At 38.2% G+C, this 22,135-nt stretch overlaps 1 protein-coding gene across 1 annotated transcript in view; it reads left to right on the forward strand.

The window, feature by feature from the left end:
* Nucleotides 1-345: 345 nt before the first annotated feature.
* LOC130871332 (vomeronasal type-2 receptor 116-like) overlaps nt 346-22,135 on the forward strand; it is a 66,372-nt gene continuing 44,582 nt past the window's right edge. The window contains exons 1-3 of the mRNA XM_057764682.1: nt 346-548; nt 15,325-15,340; nt 15,968-16,251. Coding sequence (XP_057620665.1) covers nt 346-548; nt 15,325-15,340; nt 15,968-16,251 — 503 coding nt within the window. The remainder of the gene's footprint in view (nt 549-15,324; nt 15,341-15,967; nt 16,252-22,135) is intronic.

Consider the following 22,135-nt stretch of genomic DNA (forward strand, 5'->3'; position numbering starts at 1 on the left):
CAGAAGACCTTTTTCTCAGGGGGAGCCCTGTTGTCAGTGGAACTGGATGATATCATGGCACCAGGGACTGGAGAACATGAGCCTCAAACATATTTTCCATCTTGTGGTATTTTTAAACCTGGAAGTTGGACCCCAGATGTGATGCTCCAGGGAAGATTGTTTTTCAGAATCCATCAGGGGAATATTAGAAATCTGAGGTGAAGGGACTTTGGGAATGACAGTGGCCATTGTAGCCAAAAAAAAAAAATGGAATTTACATAAACAGGCACTGATACATGGGATATGTATACACCTACTGTCTTTGAAAATTCAATCTCTACAGAGTTTGACTTTATAGATACTTCAATGATGCTCCCTCTGCTTTTTATGTTTCTGGCTCTGCAATATTCCAGCTCTGTCTACTCCTTTGACCAGTCTCACTGTGTAACAAAGGCAGAAGTGAGCGTGTACAAGAGTGGGGATATGGTGGTTGCTGCATTTTTCCCACTGCATACTACTTTCTTTGATTCCGTGACTGAAGATCCAAACAATGACATCTTCTATCATCAGTAAGTTCATTTTTTCATTTCTTCATTTTTTGTCTTATTTTTAAATATATAATGCCTAGAAATACTATGTGTGCATACATCAGTGCTGTGTACATCTTCCATACTGCTCTTTCTACTCTGTACTCAAGAACCGTTTTTAATTAATTTCTATTTACTACTTTCTTTGCTTCAAAAAGAACAAAAGCATTCTAATTTTCTTCATTCTAGCTTCTCCTTTCTGAGACTCAATTTTCTCATTATTCAACCATTCTTAACCCTCTTTCTGACTGTGGTGTCTCTGAAATAATTCCAATATTAGTTTTTAGGTTTTTTTTCTTTTTTCTTTATTTTTTAAAAGAAAACAAGTTATCTTTTATATTATACATACCAATCCTAGTTCCTACTCCCTCTCCTCATCCCATACCTCTATATAAAGTCCCACCCCATCCCCATGCAATCTTCAGAGAGGGTAAGGCACCTTTCTTTGGGGGCAGGTCCTAGGGTGAACAAGGTATCATCTAAAGAGAATAGGTTCCCAAAAAGACAGTACATACAGTAGGGATAAATCCTGGTACCACTGCCAGTGGCCCCTCAGTCTGCTTCATCCATGCAACTGTCAACCACATTCAGAAGGACTGGTTTGGTCCCATGTTTGTTCCTTCCCAGTCCAGCTGGAGTTGGTGAGCTCCCCTTAGCTCGGGTAGACTGTTTCAGTGGGTGTCCCCGTCATGGTCTTTACCTCTTTGCTCACATTCTCATTCCTCTGACTCTTCAGCTGGACTTTGGGAGGTCAGTCCAGTGCTCCAATGTGGTTCTCTGCCTCTGTTTCCATCAGTTGCTGATATAGGTTCTATGGTGATATATAAGATATTCATCAGTTTGACTATAGGGCAAGTCAAGATTGGGCAACCTCTCCTCTATTGCTTAGGATCTTAGCTGGGGTTGTTGGATACTGGGGGGGGGGGAGGTTGCACAAAGATGGGAACACCACCAAGCCTAATAAACCAGAAGCAAATTTTATTCTGGAAACCCAGAAAAACCAGATGTAAACTTTAAAATAAAAAATAAAAATAAAAAACACTATGGGGCACAGAAGCTTATCAGCTAGCTGAGACCATAGCCAGAGATAATATTTGTTAGGCTGTGGCAAAAGGGTAGTTTCTGAACCCATCTTTTACAATAGGGGCACCAAGCATTAGATCTGAACAAAGAAATTTTTATGATCTTGCCCCCGACCTGTGGGTCAATCAACATAGACCTTAAGGAGGAAAGTGTGGTCTGACATCCATGGGTAACTAAGCAGCTATCATGAAATATGTTTCAGAGTAGATTACCGTAAAAGTCACTAATTGCAAGAAAATAGGTGTCTTTAGCAATTAGTCAAAAAAGGCACTGCTGGTAATATCAGAGGGTTGGTAAATCAGAATAATTGGTTCTTAGGCTGGGAACTTAGAAGATAGCAAAAAGCTTTTCACACTATCTCAAGTTAAAACTCAGATACAGACTGCCATACATTATAACCTCCATATCAGAGCTCATTAGTCAAACCAGGTTTTTGTACCATATTCACTGTTTCTGCTGGTACCTACGGGCGGTGTATACTGAAGCCCCATGCCTCCCCGTGGTGCCAGTTTCCCATAACAGAGACAGTGCCTAAGCCAGAGGTCAGGTTAACTCAGTTCCTATCTGTCATTTGTCCTGCACGGCCAGGACACTACTCTCAGTTTGCAGAGAGAAGCTCTGGCCTTGTAAATAGAGCAGCCCATTGTAGGCTGATGGACGCTTCTTAAGCATCTGAGAAAATAGATCTGTTAATGATTGACCCTTGACCTACTGAGAAAGCTACTTACTGTCCTCATTTCCCTAGACTTATAACTTTATATTTCTTTATTTCTACATTCTTATTTCTGGAATTTATATTTTTATTTTCTTATTCTTGGACTCTTTAGGGTCATCCTTGTGGACTCCTGGGAATTTTTCTAGAGCCAGGTTTCTTACTAACCCTATAATGGCGTCCTCAATCAAAATATTTCTTTCCTTGCTCTCATATCTGTCCTTTCTCCATCTCTACTATCCCATTCCCTCAAGTTCTCCTCAATTCTCCCCTTCTCCCCTTCCTTTGACCTCCCTGCCTTGTGCCCTCATACACCCAATTTTGTCAGGCGATCTTGTCAGTTTCCAATTTCCAGGTGGGTCTATATATGTTTTTCTTTGGGTTCACCTTATTACTTAGCTTCTCTAGGAACAGGAACTATAGGCTCAATGTCCTTTGCTTATGGTTAGTATCCACTTATGAGGGAGTACATACCTTATTCATATTTTTGGGTCTTGGTTACCTCACTCAAGATAGTGTTTTCTAATTCTATCCATTTGCATGCAAAATTCAAATTGTCATTGTTTTTTTACTGCTGAGTAGTACACTAATGTGTACTACACATTTTCTTTATCCATTCTTCAATTGATGGGCATCTAGGTTGTTTCCAGGTTCTGACTATTACAAATAATGCTTCTATGAACATAGTTGGACAAATGCCTTTGTAGTATGATTGAGCATCTTTTGGATATATGCCCAAGAGTGGTATTGCTACATTCTGAGATAGGTTAATTCCCAATTTTCTGAGAAATGGCCATACTGATTTCCAAAGTGGTTTTGTAAGTTTGCATTCCCATTAGCAATGGATGAGTGTGAATTCCCTTATTCCACATCCTTTCCAGCATAAGCTGTCATTGGTGTTTTTGTTCTTAGCCATGCTGATGAGTGTAAGATGGTATCTCAGAGTCATTTTGATTTGAATTTCCCTAATGGCTAGAAATGTCAAACATTTCCTTATGTGTCTTTCAACTATTTGCAGTTCTTCTGTTGAGAATTCTCTGTTTAGATCTGTAGCCCATTTTTCAATTGGATTGTTTTCAATTTTGATGTCTAATTTCTTGTGTTTTTCTAAAATGTATTTTGGAGGTCAGTCTACTGTCTGATGTGGGGTTGGAGAAGATCTTTTCCCATTCAGTAGGCTGCCTTTTTGTCTTAATGACAGTGTCCTCTGCATTACAGAAACTACTCAGTTTCAGGAGGTCCCATTTATTTATTGTTGTCCTCAGTGTCTGTGCTACTAGTGTTATATTTAGGAAGTGGTCTCCTGTGCTCATTCATTGAAGGCTACTTCCCACTTTATCTTCTATAAGGTTCACATGGTCAGATTTATATTGAGGTCTTTAACTCATTTGGACTTCAGTTTTGTGCATGGGAATAAGTATGGATCTATTTGCATTTTTCTACATGTTGACATCCAATTATGCCAGCACCATTTTTTGAAGATGCTTTCTTTTTTTTCCATTATATGATACGATTTTAATTTCTTTGTCAAAAATTGGGTATTCATAGGCATGTGGATTAATATCTGGGTCTTCAATTTGATTTCATTGGTCAAACTGTCTGTTTTTCTGCCAATTCCAAGCTGTTTTCATTACTGTAGTTCTATAATAGAGTTTGAAGTCAGGAATGGTAATGTCTCTGGAAGTGCCTCTATTGTACAGGATTGTTCTGGCTATCCTGTTTTTTTTTTCCATATGAAGTTGATCATTGTTCTTTCAAGGTCTGTGAAGAATTGTGTTGGGATTTAAATGGGGATTGCATTGAATCTATAGATTTCTTTTGGTAGGGTTGGTATTTTTATTATATTCACCCTACCCATCCAACAGCTTGGGAGATCTATCCATTTTCTGGTATCTTCTTCAATTTCTTTCTTTAGAAACTTAAAGTCCTTGTTGAACAAGTCTCTAACTTCTTTGGTTAGTGTTACTGTAAGATATATTATGTTATTTGTGGCTATTGTGAAAAGTGATGTTTCTTTGATTTATGCCTCAGCTTCTTTATCTTTTGTTTGTAGCAGGGCTACTGATTTTTTTGAGTTGATCTTGTATCCTGCAATATTACAGAAGGTATTTATCACCTGTAGGAGTTCTCTGGTAGAGTTTTGGCGGTTACTTATATATACTATCATATCATCTGCAAATAATGAATGCTTGACTTTTTGCTTTCCAATTTGAATCCCCTTGATCTCCTTTTGTTGTCTTATTGCTCTAGCCAGAATTTCTAGAGCTATTTTGAATAGATATGAAGAGAGTGTTCAGCCTTGTCTTGTTCCTGATTTTGGTGGAATCACTTTGAGGTTCCCTCCATTTAATTTGGTTTTGGCAAGCAGCATATTCTATATTATTTTTATTATATTTATATATGCTTCTTTTATCCTTGATCTCTTGAGGACCTTCATAATGAAAGAGTGTTGGATTTTGTGGAATGGTTTTTCAGCATCTAATAATATGATCATATACTTGTTTCTTTCTGTTTACTTATATGGTGGATTATATTGATAAATTTTCCAATGTTGAATCATCCCAGCAGTTCTGGAATGAAGTTGACTTGATCATGGTGTATGATTTTATGTGCTAGTGTCTTGTTGAGTTCATAAGGGAGATTGTTCTGTAATTTTCTTTCTTGGTTGAGTCTTTGTGTGGTTTTGACATCAGGGAAACTGTAGCTTCATAAAAAGGATGGCAATGTTCCTTCTGTTTCTTATTTATGGAACACTCTGACAAGCGTATGTTGACAGAGATTTCTGTCCTGCCTTGTACCACAGCAGTTCAGTCCCAAATAAGCACAAAGAGGTTTACATTAAGTATAAACAGATTGGCCTAGTAGCTATGGCTTCTTATTAACTCTGACATCCTACATTTTAACCAATAATTTTTTCTGTGTTAGCCATGTGGCTTGGTACCTTTGTCAGCAAGGGATTCTCATCTTGCCTCCTCTGTGGCTGGGTGATGACTGCAGACTGAATCTTTCCTCTTCCCAGAATTCTCCTGTTCTTGTTTCCCCACATATACTTCCTGACTGGCTGTCCCACCTATACTTCCTGCCTGGCTACTGGCCAATCAGCAATTTATTAAAATACAGCTGACAAGGTACAGACCATTATCCCACAGCAAGTATAAGTATTAGCTCTTCTTTGAAGTTCTAGTAGAATTCTGGAATGAAAACATCTGGCCCTGGGCTTCTATTTACTTACTTTTTGTTGGGAGGATTTTGATGACTGCTTATATTTCATTGCAGACTATGTGTTTATTTAAATTGTTCACCTGGTCTTGATTTAATTTTGTATTCAGTACCTATCCAGAAAATTACTCATTTCTTTTAGAATTTTCTATTTATGTGGAGTAGAAGTTTTTGAAATATGACCTAATCATTCTCTGTATTTCCTTGGTGTCTGTTGTTATGATCTTTTCATTTCTGATTTTGCTAATTTGGATGTTCTCTCTCTGCCTTTTGACTAATCTGGATAAGAATTTGTCTATCTTGTTGAATTTTTGTTTGAGGTGCTCTTTGTTTCACTGCTTCTTTGTATTGTTTTTTTGTTTGTTTCTATTTTATTTATTTCGGTCCTCAATTTGATTATTCCCTGTCACTGACTCCTCCAGGGTGAGTCTGTTTTTTTTTTTTTCTAGAGCTTTAAGATGTTAAGTCACTATTGTGAGATTTCTCTACTTTCTTTATGTATGCACATTAGTTCTATAATCTTTCCTCTTAGCACTGCTTTCATACTAATCCATAGGTTTGGGTATGTTGTGTCTTCATTTTCATTGAATTCTAGGAAGTCTTTAATTTCAGTCTTTATTTCTTCCTTGACCCAGGATTGGTTCAATTAGGATTGTTCAATTTCCATGAGTTTGTAGGCTTTCTAAAAATGGTACTGTTGTTGACTTCTTTTTTTTTATTTATTAAAGATTTCTGCCTCCTCCCCATCACTGCCTCCTATTTCCCTCCCTCTCCCACATCAGCACGAAGAGCAGTCAGGGTTCCCTGCCCTTTGGGAAGTTCAAGGACCTCCCACCTCCTTCCAGGTCTAGTAAGGTGAGCATCCAAACTGCCTAGGCTCCCACAAAGCCAGTGCGTGCAGTAGGATCAAAACCCATTGCCATTGTTCTTGAGTTCTCAGTAGTCCTCATTGTCCGCTATGTTCAGCGAGTCCGGTTTTATCCCATGCTTTCTTAGACCCAGTCCAGTTGGCCTTGGTGAGTTCCCGAAAGATCATCCCCATTGTCTCAGTGTGTGGGTGCACCCCTCACGGTCCTGAGTTCCTTGCTCATGCTCTCTCTCCTTCTGCTCCTGATTTGGACCTTGGGATTTCAGTCCGGGGCTCCAATGTGGGTCTCTGTCTCTGTCTCCTTTCATCGCCTGATGAAGGTTAATATTCAGGAGAATGACTATATGTTTTTCTTTGGGTTCACCTTCTTATTTAACTTCTCTAGGATCACGAATTATAGGCTCAATGTCCTTTATTTATGGCTAGAAACCAATTATGAGTGAGTACATCCCATGTTCCTCTTTTTGGGTCTGGCTTACCTCACTCAGGATAGTGTTTTCTATTTCCATCCATTTGCATGCAAAATTCATGAAGTCATTGTTTTTTACTGCTGAGTAGTACTCTAATATGTATATATTCCACACTTTCTTCATCCATTCTTCCATTGAAGGGCATCTAGGTTGTTTCCAGGTTCTGGCTATTACAAACAATGCTGCTATGAACATAGTTGATCAGTTGAGCATATACTCTTGTTGTATGATAGGGCATCTCTTGGGTATATTCCCAAGAGTGGTATTGCTGGGTCCAGGGGTAGGTTGATCCCGAATTTCCTGAGAAACCGCCACACTGATTTCCAAAGTGGTTGCACAAGTTTGCATTCCTACCAGCAATGGATGAGTGTACCCCTTACTCCACAGCCTCTCCAGCAAAGGCTATCATTGGTGTTTTTGATTTTAGCCATTCTAACAGGTGTAAGATGGTATCTTATAGTTGTCTTGATTTGCATTTCCCTGATCGCTAAGGAAGTTGAGCATGACCTTAAGTGTCTTTTGGCCATTTGAACTTCTTCTGTTGAGAATTTTCTGTTCAGCTCAGTGCCCCATTTTATAATTGGGTTGATTAGTTTTTTACAGTCTAGTTTCTTGAGTTCTTTATATATTTTGGATATCAGACCTTTGTCATTTGCGGGGTTGGTGAAGATCTTCTCCCAGTCAGTGAGTTGCCTATTTGTCTTAGTGACAGTGTCCTTTGCTTTACAGAAGCTTCTCAGTTTCAGGAGGTCCCATTTAGTCAATGTTGCCCTTAATGTCTGTGCTGCTGGGGTTATACGTAGGAAGTGGTCTTCTGTGCCCATGTGTTGTAGAGTACTTCCCACTTTCTCTTCTATCAGGTTCAGTGTGTTCGGACTGATATTGAGGTCTTTAATCCATTTAGACTTGAGTTTTGTGCATGGTGATAGATATGGATCTATTTTCATTTTTCTACAGATTGACATCCAGTTTTGCCAGCACAATTTGTTGAAGATGCTCTCTTTTTCCCATTGCATACTTTTAGCTCCTTTATCAAAAATCAGGTGTTCATAGGTTTGTGGGTTAAAGTCCGGGTCTTCTATTCGATTCCATTGGTTGACTTCTCTGTTTTTATGTTAATACCAAGCTGTTTTCAATACTGTAGCTCTGTAATAGAGTTTGAAGTCAGGGATGGTAATGGCTTCAGATGATCCTTTATTGTATAAGATTGTTTTGGCTATCCTGGGTTTTTTGTTTTTCCATATAAAGTTGATTGTTGTCTTCTCCAGATCTGGGAAGAATTTTGATGGGATTTTGATGGGGATTGCATTGAATCTTTAAATTGCTTTTGGTAGAATTGCCATTTTTACTATGTTGATCCTCCCAATCCAAGAGCAAGGGAGATCCTTCCATTTTCTGGTATCCTCTTCAATTTCTTTTTTCAAAGGCTTAAAGTTCTTGTCAAATAGATCTTTCACTTCCTTGGTAATAATTATCCCAAGATATTTTATGTTATTTGTGGCTATCCTGAAAGGTGATGCTTCTCTGATTTCCCTCTCTGCTTCCTTATCCTTAGTGTGTAAGAAGGCAATGGATTTTTTGGAGTTGATCTTGTATCCTGCCACATTACTAAAGGTGTTTATCAGCTGTAGGAGTTCTTTGGTAGAGTTTATGGGGTCGCTTATGTATACTATCATATCATCTGCAAATAACGAAAGCAGGAAAGTTCATAGCTGTTGTTGACTTCTAACTTTAAACCATGGTGATCCCATAAGATACAGGGGGTTATTCCATTTTTTTGTCTTTTGAGGTTTTTTTCTGTTACTGGGTATGTGGTCAGTTTTAGAGAAGATTTCATAAGGTGCTGAGAAGAAGTTATATTCTTCTGTGTTTGGGTGAAATGTTCTATAGATGTCTGTTGAGCCAATTAGAGTCATGATATCTGTTAGTCCTTTTATTTCTCTGTTGAGTTTTTGTCTGGTTGTCCTGCCTTTTGGGAAGGGTGGAGTGTTGAAATCTTCTACTCTTTGTGTGTGTGTGTTTTGATGTGTGAGTTAAGCTGTAGGAATGTTTCTTTTACATATGTGAGTTCTTTTGTATTTGGGGCATAAATGTTCAGGATTGAGACTTCATCTTGATGGATTGTTCCTGTGATGAGTTCTCCATCCCTTCTGATTGATTTTAGTTTGAAATCTATTTTGTTCAATATTAGGATTGCTGCACCCACCTGTTTCTTAGGATCATTTGATTGGAAATCTTTTCACAAACCACAACCCTGAAGTAATGTCTGTCTTTAGGGTTGAGGTGTATATACAGCAGAAGGAAGCATCTGCTTTCATATCCGTTCTCTGAGCCTGTGTCTGTTTATAGTTGTATTGAGTCCATTGATATTAAGAGATATTAATGACCAGTCATTGTTAATTCTTGTTATTTTTTCAGTGGTATGATTGGTGAGCTTTGCTTCATTGGGGTTGGCTGGTGTGAGGTTATCTTTTGCCTGTGTTTTTGTGGGTGTAGTTAGTTTCCTTGCATTGGAGTTTTCCTTCAAGTACAATTGTATGCCTGGATTTGAGGATGGGTATTGTTTAAATATGGTTTTGTCACGAAATATCTTGCTTTCTCCATCAGTTGTGGTCGAAAACTTTGCTGGGTACAGTAGTCAGAGCTTGCATCAGTGGTCTCTTAGTTTCTGCAGCACATCTGTCCAGGACCTTCTGGCTTTTATGGTTTCCACTGAGAAGTCAGGTGTAATTCTGATAGATCTGCCTTTATATGTTACTTGACATTTTTTTCTTTGTAGTTCTTAATATTCTTTCTTTATTCGTTATGTTTTGTGTTTTGATTATTATATGGCAAGAGAACTTGTGTGTGTGTGTGTGTGTGTGTGTGTGTGTGTGTTCTGAAACCTTGTACCTTCATAGGAATCTCATATTTTAGGCTGAAAAGTTTTGTTCTGTAATATTATTGAATATATTTTCTGTGCCTTTGAGCTGAATTTCTTCTCCTCCTTTTATCTCTGTTATTCTTAGGTTTGGACTTTTCATGGTGTCTCGGATTTTCTGGATGTTTATGTTAAGAATTTATTGGATTTAACATTTTCTTTGACTGATGAATCTATTTTCTCTATAGTATCTTCAATACCTGATATTCTCTCTTCCATCTTTTATATTCTGTTGGTTATGTAGTTCCCATTCATTTACCCAGATTTTCCATTTCCAGAATTTGTTTGGTTTGTATTTGTTTATTGCCTCTATTTCGTTCTTTAAGACCTGGACTATTTGACTCACCTCTTTGATGGTTTTTCTTTCTTGGTTTTCATGGGTTTCTTTAAGAGGTTTTTTTTATTTCTTCCAATTTTTGTTTGTCTTTTTCTCCATTTCATTAAGGAATTTTTTTCATTTCCTCTTCAAAGTTCTACATCATCCTCATAAATTTACATTTAAAATCATTTTCTTCTGCTTCTTTTGGATTAGGATGATCAGGTCTTCCTGTTTTATGACCACTGGACTTTGGTATCACCATCTTGCTTTTTAGGTTGTTGAATGAATTCTTACATTGGCACCTACCTATCTCTTCCTCCAGTTGGCTCCAGCAGGGTCTTTGTCTCTTGATCCAATCCTTACAATTGTTGTCTGTATCTTTGGGAACTGTTCTTGGTCTGTTCTGTAATGTCACTGTGTCAGTGCTGAGGTCTCTCTTGGTCTGCTATCTTGGATCATTGTTTTGGTCTTCTCTGTGCAGTCACAGACTGTGCTTCAGCGTTCCTCTCTTGGTCCTCTCTAGGTAGCCACACCTATATTTCAGAGTTACTCTCTTGGTCCTCTCTGTTTAGTTACAGCCTGTGTTTTAGAGTTCCTCTGAGTTTGTGGGGGACTGGAGGATTTTGGAGCAGAGTGGGACTTGTAGCTTGCCAGGTTTGGTTGATGGAATGGGGTGTTGGACCAGCCTACCTGCCGGAAGCTTACCTGCTGACTGCCTTGAGATGTTGAGGCAGTTGGGGGAGGGGCCCAAGGTCTTGCCCGGGTATGAAGGGCTTAGAGATTGGGATGTCCCACTGGGTGTGTGGTCACCTACCTCTTGGTCCACTGTGTATAGTTGCACCTGTGTATCAGAATTCCTCTGATGTTACAAAGGATAAGAGGGTTTGGGGTAGAGTAGGACTTGTAGCTTACAGGATCCAATGAATGGGGTGGAGTTACTGGAGCAGCCTCTCACCAGGAAGCTTGCATGTTGATTAGTTAGAGAAGATGAGGCAGGTAGGATAGAGACCTGGTGTTTTGTCTAGTTATAGAGGGCCTAGATAGTGGGTGCCCCACTAGGAGGGTGGTCACCCACCATTTTGTTCTCACTATATAGTTAGAGCCTGTATCTCAGAGTTCCTCTGAGGTCACGGGGGTTAAGAGGGTATGGGGGCAGAGTGGGACTTTCAGCTTGCAGGGTCCAATAAATGGGTTGGGGTGTTGTAGCAGCTTACCTGCTGGAAGTTTGCCTGCTGGCTGGCTAAAAAAGCTGAGGCAGGTGGGGGAGAGGCCCAGGGTTTTGCCTCAATATGGAGGGCCTAGAAAGTGGGGTGCTGCACTGGGTGTGTGGTCCCTCCCATCTTGGTCTGCTCTACTATCTATAACAATTTGTAACTAACATACTAAGCAAAGACAAACATCCATAATCCAATTTTGGGGAATATGGGCATAGTTTTCTAGGCTATTTTCTGCTGATTGGGGGCTGTGGTAATCTTATGAGGACCCAATAAGAATTATGGTCCAGTCCTAGGTGCAATATTCTGTGAGGCTGGATCATCTCAACCAGAAGCCTCGAAGCTGTTCTCCTTGCAGCACTCAGAAGAAACTGCAACAGAGGTGTTTTGAAACATTTCAGGGTATATTCTTCAATTCAACATATTTTTCTTAACCAAGAATGAATCTATAGCCTCTTGTTTTCTCTGAAAACAAATGTAAACTTTTTCTCCAAAGTAACATATCTTTTTATTTAAATTTTGAAGTCAAGGTATTTTTTAAATATATAGGGTGGATTAACTTAGCAGACTTATAATCAAATGCCTTTCAGCAGCTGTTGCTCCTTTCTCTCCCAACCCTATGTCTATTTTCAAAACACTGTAGATCACTTAAAGGTTATTTTTCCATCCAAATATGTTTTTACAGTATATTTCTACCATCTTCTGATGACATGAATCCTTAAACAGCTAAGCAGCAGAAATAGGATTAAAGCAGCAGCCTTGGCAGCAGGTTCCACCACATACACTAGATTTCTGAGATTCTGGTTTCTTAATGGAGTTACTGGAAGGAGCCAGATTTATTGTCACAACTCTGTTTTTTGGTTCATGCCACCACAAAAAAGAATGCTGCCAGTTGCTCATAAACACCATTTAAGTATTTGATGGCAAGGCCTCTTAAACAAACTGTGAAGTTTTTCAACTAAAGCTGAGTAAGGAGGACTCTTTAAAAGGAGCCTTATCTCTGCTTCTTTCTAGAAAACAGAGCCTACTGGAGAAAAGATCGTTACCAAGAAGCTGTGCCTGACTCTGTTCTTGTCTGTCTAGAATCCTCAATTTTTAAAAAGAAAAAAAGTTTCTCAGACTTTATGTGAAAATTCTTGACAAACATTTTGGTACTATTTGTAGATGGAAATTTCTGTCCAATCCAGTTCCACAGCCATTCAGTTCCAAAGAAAAAAACATAGGCTTATATTGATTATAAACAGTTTGGCCTATTATCTCAGGCTCATGATTAACTAGCTCTTACAACTTGAATTAACCCATAATCCTTGTCTATGGTTAGCCACATGACTTGTTACTTTTCCTCAGTGAGGTAGTTTCATCTTGATTCTTCTGCATCTGGTTGGTGACTGAATCTCTGCCTTTTCTCTTCCCAGAATTCTCTTAGTCTGGTTGTCTTGCTTATACTTCCTGCATGGCTATTGGACAATCAGAATTTTATTAAAACAATGCAATTGACAAATCTTTCTAGTGTACAAAAGCATTACTGCTTAGCAGTAATTTAAACCTATAAACCCACAGTTTCAACATCATAGCATGAAACAAATATGGATTTATGGACTGGTAATATCCCTTAGAAAATCACCTGCCTAGAATGCAAGAGGATCTTTATTCAATATTCAGTGTTGCAGAGAATTAGAATGTTACAAATAAACATTTTCACAAAAAAAAATTTGAAATTCATTGTTTATTCTATACCTTTCTGTCTTTGTGATATATGCCTTTTGAAAGAATAATATTGACATGTTTCCAAGTAAAAGCCATTTAAAGATTTTTTTTGGGGGGGGGGTTTCAAGACAAGATTTCTCTGTAACTTTGGTGCCTGTCCTGAAACTAGCTCTTGTAGACCAGGCTGACCTTGAACTCACAGAGATCTGCATCTACCTCCTGAGTGCTGGGATTAAAGGTGTGCACCACCACTACCCACCCATTTAAAGTATTTTTATTTATTTATTTATTTATTTATTTATTTATTTTTAACATTTTAGATTAATTTATTTTACATCTATGAGCATTGTACATACATGTGTACTCATGAGGTTATTTATTTATTTTTTCTTTTTTTATTTTATATTAATTAATTTATTTAATTATTAAAGATTTCTGCCTCTTCCCCGCCACCACCTCCCATTCCCTCCCCCTCCCCCAATCAAGTCTTCCTCCCTCCTCAGCCCAAAGAGCAAGCAGGTTTCTCTGCCCTGTGAGAGGTCTAAGGACCACCCACCTCCATCCAGGTCTATTAAGGTGAGCATCCAAACTACCTGGGCTCCCACAAAGCCATTACGTGAATAGGAACAAGAACCCATTGCCATTGTTCTTCAGTTCTCAGTAGTCCTCATTGTCCATTATGTTCAGCGAGACCGGTTTTGTCCCATGCTTCTTCAGACCCCGGCCAGCTGGCCTTGGTGAGTTCCCGATAGAACATCCCCATTGCCTCAGTGTGTGGGTGCACCCCTCGCGGTCCTGAGTTCCTTGCTCGTGCTCACTCTCCTTCTGCTCCTCCTTTGGATCGTGAGACTTAAGTCCAGTGCTCCAATGTTGGTCTCTGTCTCTGTCTTCTTTCATCGCCTGATGAAGGTTAATATTCAGGAGGATGCTTATATGTTTTTCTTTGGGTTCACCTTCTTATTTAGCTTCTCTAGAATCATGAATTATAGTCTCAATGTCCTTTATTTATGGCTAGAAACCAAATATGAGTGAGTACATCCCATGTTCCTCTTTTTGGGTCTGGCTTACCTCACTCAGGATAGTGTTTTCTATTTCCGTCCATTTGTATGCAAAATTCAAGAAGTCATTGTTTTTTACTGCTGAGTAGTACTCTAATATGTATATATTCCATACTTTCTTCATCCATTCTTCCATTGAAGGGCATCTAGGTTGTTTCCAGGTTCTGGCTATTACAAACAATGCTGCTATGAACATAGTTGAGCATATACTTTTGTTGTATGTTAGGGCATCTCTTGGGTATATTCCCAATAGTGGTATTGCTGGGTCGAGAGGTAGGTTGAACCCGACTTTCCTGAGAAACCGCCACACTGCTTTCCAAAGTGGTTGCACAAGTTTGCATTCCCACCAGCAATGGATGAGAGTGCCCCTTTCTCCACAACCTCTCCAGCAGAGGCTATCATTGGTGTTTTTGATTTTAGCCATTCTGACAGGTGTAAGATGGTATCTTAATGTTGTCTTGATTTGCATTTCCCTGATTGCTAAGGAAGTTGAGCATGATCTTAAGTGTCTTTTGGCCATTTGAACTTCTTCTGTTGAAAAAAAATTTGTAGACTCTAGGAGCTAGGGACACTGTGAAGTTGACCATAAAATAATAAGAACCTGAGTTTAGTTCACTAGTTCTGACATAAAAAAAAAATCTGAACACTTGTAATCCCAGTACTTCCTTGTGAAGGCATTTGCCCATTTGGTCTACCTAAATTAGACAGTTCTGGTTTCACTAAGAAACTCTGTTTCGAAAAGCTAAGGTGTAGAGGAGTTAAGAAAAACATCTGATTTCAACCTCTGGCTTTCACATGATGTTCACACACAAACACAGACACACATAAATACACAAAAAGCTAGTAGCCTTTATTTGTAAAGCATTATTAGGCTGAGAGAAAGTAGAAAACAAAGGACAAATAGGTCCCATATACTCTGTGCTTTATCCTAGCCATGTGATTTCTCATATTATTAATACTTTATGTGGATTAGAACTTGGCACAATTTATAAACCTAGTAGGATACATCATTATTTATAAAGTATATGATAACATAATATACCACTACAATATGACACTGAGTTATTTCACTTCCCTGATATTTTCCCTTGCTCCAGGACAACAGATATATGTCTTTATATTTTGTTTTCAATGTTCTTAGTGGTAGAAGAATTTGCTATGTTTTCTGTTGATTTTCTTCTGTTTTAGAGGGTATGAGGGACAGGTACACCACATGCTATAAGAAAACCACAAAATTGGGCAAAATAAGTGCTGTGGATTTATAGATGGATTATAAGAACACTTTTTGCAGCATAATCTCTAGTACAGGTAGATCTTGGGCATCCTAAGTATATAAAGATGATCTTGACTCCCTGATTCTCCTGTCTTTTGATCCTCCAGTGCTGAGATTACAGATGCTAATAACAATGCTCAGTTTATGTGGTGCCAGGGATTAAATCCAAGGCTTTGTGAATGATAAAAACCATAACTATCCACTGGCTATTCATAACTAGCCATTCCCCATCCCTCATGACAATATTTTCATCTATAGCTGAGGGGAATTTTTTTTTGACACCAGCTTGGTCAAGTCTTTCCAGGAGTGATTCATCTCAGGAGGGAGCCCTGCTGTTAGTGGAACTAGATGAAATCATGGTACCAGGGACTGGAGAACATGAGCCTCAAACATATTTTCCATTATGTGGTAATTTTTTTAATCTGAAAGTTGGACCCCAGATGTGATGCTCCAAGGAAGATTGTTTTTCAGGATCTGTCAGGGGAATATTAGAAATCTGAGTTGAAGGAGCTTTGGGAATGAGAGTGGTTCATGTAAAATTGGAATTTACATAAACAGGCACAGATACATGGGATATGTATATACCTACTGGCTCTGAAAATTCAAACTCTACAAGAGTTTGACTTTATAGATATTTCCATGATGCTCCCTCTGCTTTTTATGTTTCTGGCTCTGCAGTATTCCAGCTCTGTCTACTCCTTTGACCATTCTCACTGTTCTACAAAGACAGAAGTAAGTGTGTACAAAGGTGGGGATATGGTGGTTGCTGCATTTTTCCCACTTCATTTTATTTTCTTTAATTCCATCACTGAAGATCCAAGCACTGAGAACCTCTATTATCAGTAAGTTCAATTTTTCATTTCTTTATTTTTTATCTTATTTTCAAATAGATAATGCCTAGAAATACTCTGTGTGCACACATCAGGGCTGCCTACATCTTCCATACTGCTCTTTCTACTCTGTATTCCAAGAACTATTTCTAATTTATTTCTATTTACTAATTTCTTTGCGTCAAAAAGAACAAAATTATTCTAATTTTCTTCATTCTAGATTCTCCTTTCTGAGACTCAATTCTCTCATTATTATTCAAACATTCCTAGCCTTCTTTCAGACTGTGTTGTCACTGAATTATACCCACTATTATTATTTACAATCACAATACCATCTTTGGCATGGAATATCTCTAATGAGTATAAGGAACATTCTTTTTCTGGGTAGTAAAAGATCTTCTGGCTAACTCTTCCCTTTATTAGAATGAAGTGTTTTTCATTAGCTCTTCTGATTAGTTTTAGTTTGAAGTCTTTTTTGTCAGATACTAGTTTAGCAATGCCTGTTTCCTATTTGGTCCCTTTTATTGGAGAAATTTTGTCTATCGCTTTAAGCTGGTAAATATCTTTTTTTGTTGTTTTGTTTTGTTTTGTTTTGTTTGTTTTTCGAGACAGGGTTTTTCTGTGGTTTTGGAGCCTGTCCTGGAACTAGCTCTTGTAGACCAGGCTGGTCTCGAACTCACAGAGATCCGCCTACCTCTGCCTCCCAAGTGAGCTGGTAAATATCTTTAAAAACAAGGTGTCTCTCTTGGTAATCAAACATAGATGGACTTTTTTTCTTGGTCCATCAGGTCAATCTGGAGAATTAAATCTATTGGTATTTGATGTTATTGTTTTGTTATTGAAAACAGATTTTTCATTCAATATATTCTAATTATGGTTTTGCCTTCCCGTATTCCTCCATGCCCCCCCCACTTTCCCACCTATCCAAATTCATACCTTTCATTCTCTTTTTAATTGAAAAACAAAACAATATTATTATTATAAAATAATAGTATAAGATTTTTAAAAACCCAATAGAACAAAAACAAACAGAACAAAGAGTCAAAGACAAAGTATAAGAAACATTTACAGACATAGAGACACACTTTCACCCACAAAGAAAACCCATATAAACAAAATTGGAAATTAATATATGTGTGTATACATATATGTATATATTTATGTATCAATGTGTGATAAATTATACATACATATGTATGTATGTATGTATATATGTATGTATCAATATGTGAAGATAGACAGAGAGATGGATGGATGGACAGACAGATAGGGACAGAGTGTTCTTTAAGGGGGAAATGCCCAGGTAATGCATTACAAAATAAAAAAAATTCTCCAAAAATATCATTGAATTCATGTTGTGTAGGTCATCTACTGCTGGACATGAGACCTGCCCTTAAGTGTGGACTGTATACCCAATGAGACTCCATTGGAAAAAAACCTGATTTTTTCCTTTGTAATGGTTATCAACTGGAGAAAGCCTTTAGATTAGGGAATGAGACTTGTGTTTACTTTGCCTTTCAGTGCTAAAACCTTATCTGGCTTAGACATGTGCATGCCCTGTGAATGCTGCCAGACTATGTGAATTCATATGTGTGTCAGTCCTGAGGTGTCTACATGTCCTTGTTTTGTTGATGTCCTCCATGCCTTCTAGCTCTTAAAATCTTCCTGCCTCCCCTTCCATAGGATTTCCTGAGTCCTGTGGAGATGGATTTGAGGGAGACATCTCATTTATGACTGAAAGTTAGAAGAACACTTTCTCTGCATATTTTCCAATTTTAGGTACATGGTATCTATATCTGTCTGTTTCCTATGGATAAAAGCTTCTGTGATGATGGCTAAACAAGATACTGATCCAAGAGTACAATAATGTCACTGGGAGTTATTTTATTGCTGTTCTTTTAGTAGAACAGTAATATTTGTTTCTCATCTAGGTTGCTGGACTATCTAATCTCAGGTTATTGGCCACCCAAGCAGCATTGGTTGGACTCTATCTCATGGGGTGGGTCTTAAGTCTAACCTGATATTGGTTGATTACTTCCAAAAACATTATGCTACTATTGTACCAGCATATATTGAAAGCAGGTCACAATTATATATGGGAGAGTTAACAGTTGGGTTGCTATTTATCTTTAGCTTCTAATAGAGAAAGGCAATTCCTATATGATGGCCAATTCCTGGCTTTATGCCATGCAGCAGCTTTGACTGCTTGGGGCAGAACTGAAGAAGAAGGAAAGAAGATTGAGTAATTTACTAAGGTCATACAGGACCCAAAAGAAACCTTCACTAATTTTATACAAGATTGATATCAGTGGTAAAGAAAATGATGCCAAAATCAGAAGCTAGACAAATGATAATTGAATCTCTGGCTTTGGAACACGCTAATTCTTAATGCAAAAGGATAATTATGCCTTTAAAGGTAAGATCAAAACACTTGGGGAAATGGGTCTGAGAAACAGTCCATATTAAATCTCATGACCATGATGATGCTTGGATAGGAGAGGTGATTTCCAGAGATTTGAAGAAAAATCTAAGTGTCAAGTGTTTCAATTGTGGCAAGCAAGGCAACATTAAAGTGGACTGAAAACAGGGCATTAGTATAAACGATGTTATTTTCTAAGCATAATTCAAACCGAATGTCCCTCCCTTCTGGATTATGCAGAAGGTGTGGCAAAGGTAAGCATTGAACTAATGGCATCCAAGGTAACCCTTTGCTGTCAGGAAATTCCTTGAAGGGCATCTCATAAAGCCCAAAGCCAAGTTCAGTTCAGTTGTTTTCTGTCATCATAGAGGAAATTCCTTTCCAGAGAATTAAACAAACTGGTGCCTATTGTAAGAAACCATACTGCTCTGGATGATAGACTAGCTATAGCAGAGAAAACAAATAATTCAGGAAAAACCATAAAGCAAGTATTTTGGCAAACTTCCAAACTTTATATGAACAAAGACCAAGTTAAATTACAAATAAATGACATTATCATTGAAGGTCTGGAAGACACAGGTGTGAATGTAACAATACATGTAACAGAATGTAAGAGAATCGTGGCATCAAAATTGGCCTCTTCAGGAGGTAAATGCATTTGAGGATTGGAGCTTTATCTCAGTAAAACAGAGCATGAGAAGAGTCAAATGCATAAGGCCACAAAGACAGATTGGAAAATCAAAGCCATATGTTGCTAACATAGCAATGAATTTGTAGGGGTGTGATTTGTTACAGCGATGAAATACTCAGATTAACATTTCCCCAATCTTAGAAACAAGCAATATATTAACTTATGATTCTGGGAAAAATATTAGAAAGTATTGTAAAGAGCTGTCACCTATGATTCACATTGTACAAGAACAGGGGACAAAAGTTGCTGATCTTCTGAAGTCATCAACAGCCCTGTCTTTAAAATGGTTGACACACAAACCTGTATGGTTGTGGAATGACCTTTAACAACAGGAAAACTGCAGGCCTTAGAACAGCTGGAAAAGTAGCAGGTAATGCTCAGCATATTGAAGAACCAACCAGCCCTTGTAATTCTGTATTTGTTGTTAAAAAGAAATGTGGAGAATAGAGAATGGTAACAGATCTAAGAACTGTTAAAAAGTAATTCAGTCAATGGGTTCTCTATGGTCTACAATTCCTTTGCCTTCTTTATTGCCTAAAGGATGGCCTCTTATAATGATTGATTTAAAAGTTTGTACTTAAAAGGTACAAAATAGGATAGATCAATTGCAGATTCTTTTTTGGTATTCAAAATAGTCATATATTTTATTTAAAAACATATAATTTTTACTATTCATATAATTCTTTTCAAATTTTTAGCTATAATTAATAAATAAATTACATGTATCTAAGGGGAATACTATGATTTTTTTAAATTATTAAATTTTTTAAAAAATACCAATCCAAAATTCCCCCTCCCTCCCCTCCTCCCATTCCCTCAATACACCCTCTCACTGTGTCCCCTCCAAACCTCAGGGAGGGTAAGGCACATTGCTTTGGGGAAGGTCCAAGGCCCTCCCTACTATATCTAGACTGAACAAAGTATCCATTCAAAAAGAATAGGTTCCGAAAAAGCCAGTACATCCAGTAGGGATAAATCCTGGCGTCATTGCCAGTGGCCCCTCATTCTGCCCCAGCCATGCAACTGTCAACCACATTCAGATGCACAAGTTTGGTCCCATGCTTATTCCTTCCCAGTCCAGCTGGAGTTTGTGAGCTCCCATTAGATCAGATAGACTGCTTCAATGGGTGTCCACATCATGGTCTTGACCTCTTTGCTCATATTCTCATTCCTCGCACTCTTCACCTGGAATTTGTCAGCTCAGTCCAGTGCTCCTATGCGGGTCTCTGCCTCTGTTTCCATCAGTTGCTGGATGAAGATTCTATGGTGATATATAAGATATTTATCAGTATGACTACAGGGCAAATGAAGATCAGTCTCCCTCTCCTCTATTGCTTAGGGTCTTATCTGGAGTCAGCCTTGTGGACTCCTGTTAATTTCTCTAGAACCAGGTTTCTGTTAACCCTAAAATGGTTCCCTCAATCAAAATATCTCTTTCCTTGCTCTCATCTATGTCTTTTCTCCATCTCGACTATCCCATTCCTTCAAGTTCTCTTTAACCCTCCTCTCTTCCCCTCCTCTTCCCTTTCCACCTTTTCTTCTCCCCCAGTCCACATGCTCCCAATTTTGTTAGGCAAACTTGTCTATTTCCAATTTCCAGGTGGGTCTATATATGTTTTTCTTTGGGTTCACCTTATTACTTAGTGTTTCTAGAATCATGAACTATATGCTCAATGTTCATTGTTTATAGCTAGTATCCACTTATTAGTGAGTACATACCATATTCTTATTTTTGGGTCTGTGATACCTCACTCAGGATAGGGTTTTTAATTTCATCCATTTGCATGCAAAATTCAAGATGACTTTTTTTTACTGCCATGTAGTACTCTAATGTGTAGATGTGCCATATTTACTTATCCATTCTTAGGTTGTTTCCAGGTTCTGACTATTACAAATGCTGCAATGGACATAGTTGATCAAGTGCTTTTATAGTATGATTGAGCATCTTTTGGGTATACGCCCAAGAGTGGTATTGCTGGATCCTGAGGTAGATTGATTCCCAATTTTCTAAGAAACCGCCATACTGATTTCTAAAGTGGTTGTACAAGGTTGCCTACCCAATAGCAATAGTAAGAGTGTTCCCCTTACTCCACATCCTCTCCAGCATAAGCTATCATTGGTGTTTTTGATCTTAGCCATTCTGACAGGTGTAAGATGGTATCTCAGAGTTGTTTTATTTTGCATTTCCCTGATGACTAAGGATGTTGAACATTTCATTGAGTATCTTTTGACCATTTAATAGTCTTCTGTTGAGAAATCTCTCTTTAGTTCTATACTCCACTTTTAATTGGGTTATTTAAAATTTTAATGTCTAATTTCTTGAGTTCTTTATATATTTTGGAGACCAGTCCTTTGTCTGATGTGGGGTTGGTAAAGATCTTCTCCCATTCAGCAGGCTATCTTTTTATCTTATGGTTGTATTCTTTGCTTTGTAGAGCTTCTCAGTTTTAGGAGGTTCCATTTATTTATTGTTGCTCTCAGTGTCTGTGCTACTGGGGTTATATTTAGGAATTTGTCTCTTGTGCCCATGTATTAAAGGCTATTCCTTTGGCTTTTATAGCCAGTCATCAGGGAGTTTCCTGTGGGTAGGCTCCCCAAAACCCAAACCCACCCAGCAGCCCTTACAAACTACTAGCCCCATCCTGCCCCCAATCCCAGCTATCCTCCTGCAGACTCTTATGACCTCCAATGATTGCTAGGAGATACTTCCTATCTATGGCCCACTATTGGAGTAAATCCTGATGAACTGAGTAATTTGTTCAAAACCTTAGAGATTTTAAGAACTT

This window comes from Chionomys nivalis, chromosome 3 (genome assembly GCF_950005125.1).
Source record: "Chionomys nivalis chromosome 3, mChiNiv1.1, whole genome shotgun sequence".
Lineage (NCBI taxonomy): Eukaryota > Metazoa > Chordata > Mammalia > Rodentia > Cricetidae > Chionomys > Chionomys nivalis.